The 3,971-nt window shown below is 36.6% G+C and overlaps 1 protein-coding gene across 2 annotated transcripts in view; it reads left to right on the top strand.

Annotated features, from left to right (window-relative positions):
• The first annotated feature begins 431 nt into the window (after positions 1–431).
• Positions 432–3,971, top strand: part of bsg (basigin) — a 15,446-nt gene continuing 11,906 nt past the window's right edge. For both annotated transcript variants that reach the window (XM_079244979.1, XM_079244978.1), the window contains exon 1: positions 432–647. In XM_079244979.1, coding sequence (XP_079101105.1) covers positions 584–647 — 64 coding nt within the window. In that variant the 5' untranslated portion in view covers positions 432–583. The remainder of the gene's footprint in view (positions 648–3,971) is intronic.

The following is a 3,971-nucleotide window of genomic DNA, read 5'->3' as shown; positions in this document are numbered from 1 at the left end:
GATAAAACAATTCATGTTTCTACAAAGGTTCTGTGGTGTTAGTGACCAGGATGTGTGGGTCCGCAACTTTGTAAGTAACTGGAAACTCAGAAGCAGGCATAAAAAAAAAATAAAATCAGTTAATAAGAAAAAAAAAAAGTCTTACGTCCTTAAAAAGTGTTTTTAAACATCTGAAACGTGACTAAAGTGTGATTCACTGCTCTCATAGCAGGCCAAAGTTACCACCCCAGTGAGCATTAAGGAAACTTCACTTTGTAGAATATTGCCAAAATGTAATCTTTATAAATAAAAACAAATAGATAAATAAAAGAAAAGTTATGAGATTGTTGGTGTTTTCACTGGCGCAAGTGAAATGCACTCACGCCTTGGTTGACGTAACCACGCCCCAAAATAAACGTCATATGTACGTGCCGATAAGGGCGTATGCGTGAAGTGCAAGTAGAGGACGACCAACAACATCAGCTCAGTGTCGAACGTCCAGCCGGCCAGCCTGCTCGAAGTTCGCTCGAAAGGATAAGGTTCAGCAGAAAGTAGACACCATTTAGTCAACTTAACTATTAGGTGTATTAGTACACTGTAAATCATGAAGTTACTGTGGGCTGTCAGTGCCCTGCTCTTGAGCTGCTGGCGAACCAATGCGTCCACAGGTAAGAATTCTGTGTCAGCCATGTTGATGGGAAATGTAGACTTTGCCCTGACCACGAACATGTAGCTTTTTGGAGTCTCATGTAGGCCTTGTGGATTATTATTTAGCCTTTGACGTTCAATATTTTCTTAAAACAGTTTAACAAATGCTGACATCCGCTGGTTTTCTAAGAGGGGCTTATATATGTTGTTATAGCCGGTTCTATTAGGCGTAGCATTGCTGCTAGCGAAGCATTAAGCTAATTTACGGTCCCCAAACCTTTTCCAATCGCTTTGTGACTGCTGTGACGGCGTTAGTGTAGCACATTTCCCATTATTTCCAGGCCCCGTTTCTTACGGTTTAACACAAAAAGTCTTTTTTAAAGTAAATGTTAAATTTTTGTAACGCTAATTTACAATGTATGCCGGTTCAGTCACGTTTACTGTAGTTGTCTGTGTAACCCTCACATTGCGTAACGATTCAAATGATTGTTAATCATCGGTCTCTCCTCTGGACTTCCCTACATTTAAACTTAACTAGATAAATGTGAAGATCACTTTGAAAGATACAGGCTTTTAAATTTTTTGGTTACTCTTTGATCACAGCCTTTTCTAGAGCCGACGAAACGCCGAAATGTGTGACCTCCTCCAACACGAGTTTAAGCTTTTATAGCTATTTCACAGCTCATTGATCGTACTCTGTCCCTTAATAGATGATAGATGTTCCACAACAGGCTGTCCCTTCAGAGTTTGATAATGGACCCTCTTTTATATTAACAGATATCGGGAAGGAAGGAGAGATGGATGCAATGTTTTAGTGTGTCATACATTTCGACATCTACACATGCCCAGACATTTTCCCCCTCAATTTGATAAAAAATAAATGTTCAGACTTGTAATTTTAGTAGGGCAAATGAAACCACTGAAAATGGATAAAGTCACAGGATCTGATGTCATAGATCCTGTGACTTTGTTTTAAACCTAATAACTGTGTCATCAGCTACACACTGTAAATCCACACCACTTGATGTGACTTGACCCTTACAATACAATGTTAAGTTTTTTTTGGTTGGGTTTTTTTTTTTTTTCCTCCTTTCAGATTTAGCACCCTAAAAGCTTTTAGGATGGCAGTGGTAGCTGGTTAAGATGAAATGACCATGGCCTCAGATTTACTTTAATCATCTTTACATGTCACATATTAAACCCTTATTTTCCAGACTAATTTAAATATATTTTTGCTTTTGTTGATACAAACAGTAAGACTGTTTGTTTATGTTTAGTGCTCATGCCCTTTAGCCGGATATATAGAAGTAGCCCTCATAACACTCGTTGTTTCCCATTTTGGTAATAATAGCTTTGTAGAAAACAAGTAAAATAAGAGTTCCCTGCTGTTACACCTTGTACGTTGGCTTAACTTTAGCAGGAAAAGCAGGCGGTGAGGGAGAAGAGTAAGTAGAGCTGAAAGAGTTTTTTTTTTTTTTTTTTTAACATGGTCATAAAATACCTGATGTCCATTTTCTAGCAATTTGGTAAAACGTGTTGATTCTACACTCATTTTATTTTTGGCTACCAATTTGAGACTAAAGCTGCTTAACCTACTTTTATATAAATGATAATTTTATGTAAAAGCCTGCACTCCAAGCAGTAGCATGTTTTTTTTTTTTTTGTTTTTTTTTTACCCTCCATTACTGGAAACATTGGCATTCCTCTAATGTGATGACAAATGTGCTGGTCTACCACAGTTGAGTGATTACAATGAAGAAAGTGGGCTATTTGATTTTTATTTTTTTTTAATTTTTTAAATTTATTTCTCACTCCATATCAGGGCTGCACTGATAATCGATTAGCTGGCTGAATAGTCACTTAGACTCAGATATATTTACAGCATGTCGAGCATTAGTGTATAAATTGGAAAAGTAAAACTTTTTGCCAGTGATTTAAGAAGACACAGATGTTAAAATGAATTCACTCTAACTTTATAAAAGTTGGGAAACACAAGTTATTGTCACACAGTGACTAAAATAACATATTGCATCAGATGATTGGGATGTACCTTTGTTTCTCTCATTCTGAAAGACCCAAAAAAATCCACAGTTTAAAAATTTTTTTTTTTTTTTTTATGGAAAAGGCAATCTATTGTATTAACTTAGAATGTCAATATGCTTTGTTTATAGAACGTGATCGCAGGTTTGCGTTTATAAAAAGCATTATCTCTCCTTTAATCTCTTTTGGTGACAAGAGAGCAGAAACAGTCGTTCAAAAGGCTGATTAAATTCTGCTTGATTTGGAAATTTATAATCATTTGGCTGACTGAAAAAATAGCTTTCTGCTGGAAAGATAAGGCACATATACCCATAATAAGAAATGTATTTTCTTCTGGTTGGTTTTTATCAAGGGAAAATAACTTTTATTTAGGGTGTTTCCAGACACTTTGTTATTGTGGCTGTTGACCCTTCTTATATGTCAACCGTTGACATAGAAATATGATCTTTGAAAGAGCTCAAAGCACAACGAACTGATTCCCCTGTTATAGTGCAGAAGGTTAGAGGTAGTAAATTACACTGTTGACTAGGTTACATGTCAAACTTCAGAGAGGGCCTTAGGTTATATTTGATATTCTGTGCAGCATGTGCAGTGAGGGTAACCTTTAGTAACGGAGGGGAAGCCATTCTAAGTTTGGAAAGTTGCATGATGTACACTGATACTGTAGGTCCCACTGACAAGTTAATTAGTATTACTTTTGTTTATTCTTTCTTTATTCTTCAAATGATGTTGAAGTTGAACACAAAACAACTCGATGGATACATTCATTCATCTCCTGCATTGTTAACATGTGTAATTTGGTCAGTTGCCATGGGACCTTGTAGCTCTGTCGCTTGGTGCACCAAATGGAGCAATGCCACTGGAAACCACTGGGGTGGTGTTGAACAGTTTAGCTCATATAAAGCTTATGAAGCTAAATAAAGTGAATGCTTACCTTAGCACTTTCCCACTAGTGGATGAATTGTCTTAAGAACCATGGCAAGGTAGAAGACTCATAGAAGTAGAAGGCTTATGACCTCATTTTAAACGGACATACCTATTTACGCAAGTAGCCAAACATAAACGAGAAGTGGACAAAAAGTTTCGATGGGAAGTGTTTATAAACAAATTGCATGAATCATCAAATGGAATCATGCTTTTAGGGTAAAATACATGTTGTGGGAACGTGGCCTGATAGAGATTCAGCTCATAACTTAATCTAAGCTCCTTCATGGACCTACATATTTAGTCAAATATTGCCATATTGCAATTATACTACTTCAAGGGGGAAAAGATGAAGATGATGAGTAGATTGTGTTATCTCA

This window comes from Telmatherina bonti, assembly GCF_933228915.1.
Source record: "Telmatherina bonti genome assembly, chromosome: 8".
NCBI lineage: Eukaryota > Metazoa > Chordata > Actinopteri > Atheriniformes > Telmatherinidae > Telmatherina > Telmatherina bonti.
Note: the sequence above shows the minus strand (reverse complement) of the source record. Positions and strands in the feature narration are given on the sequence as shown.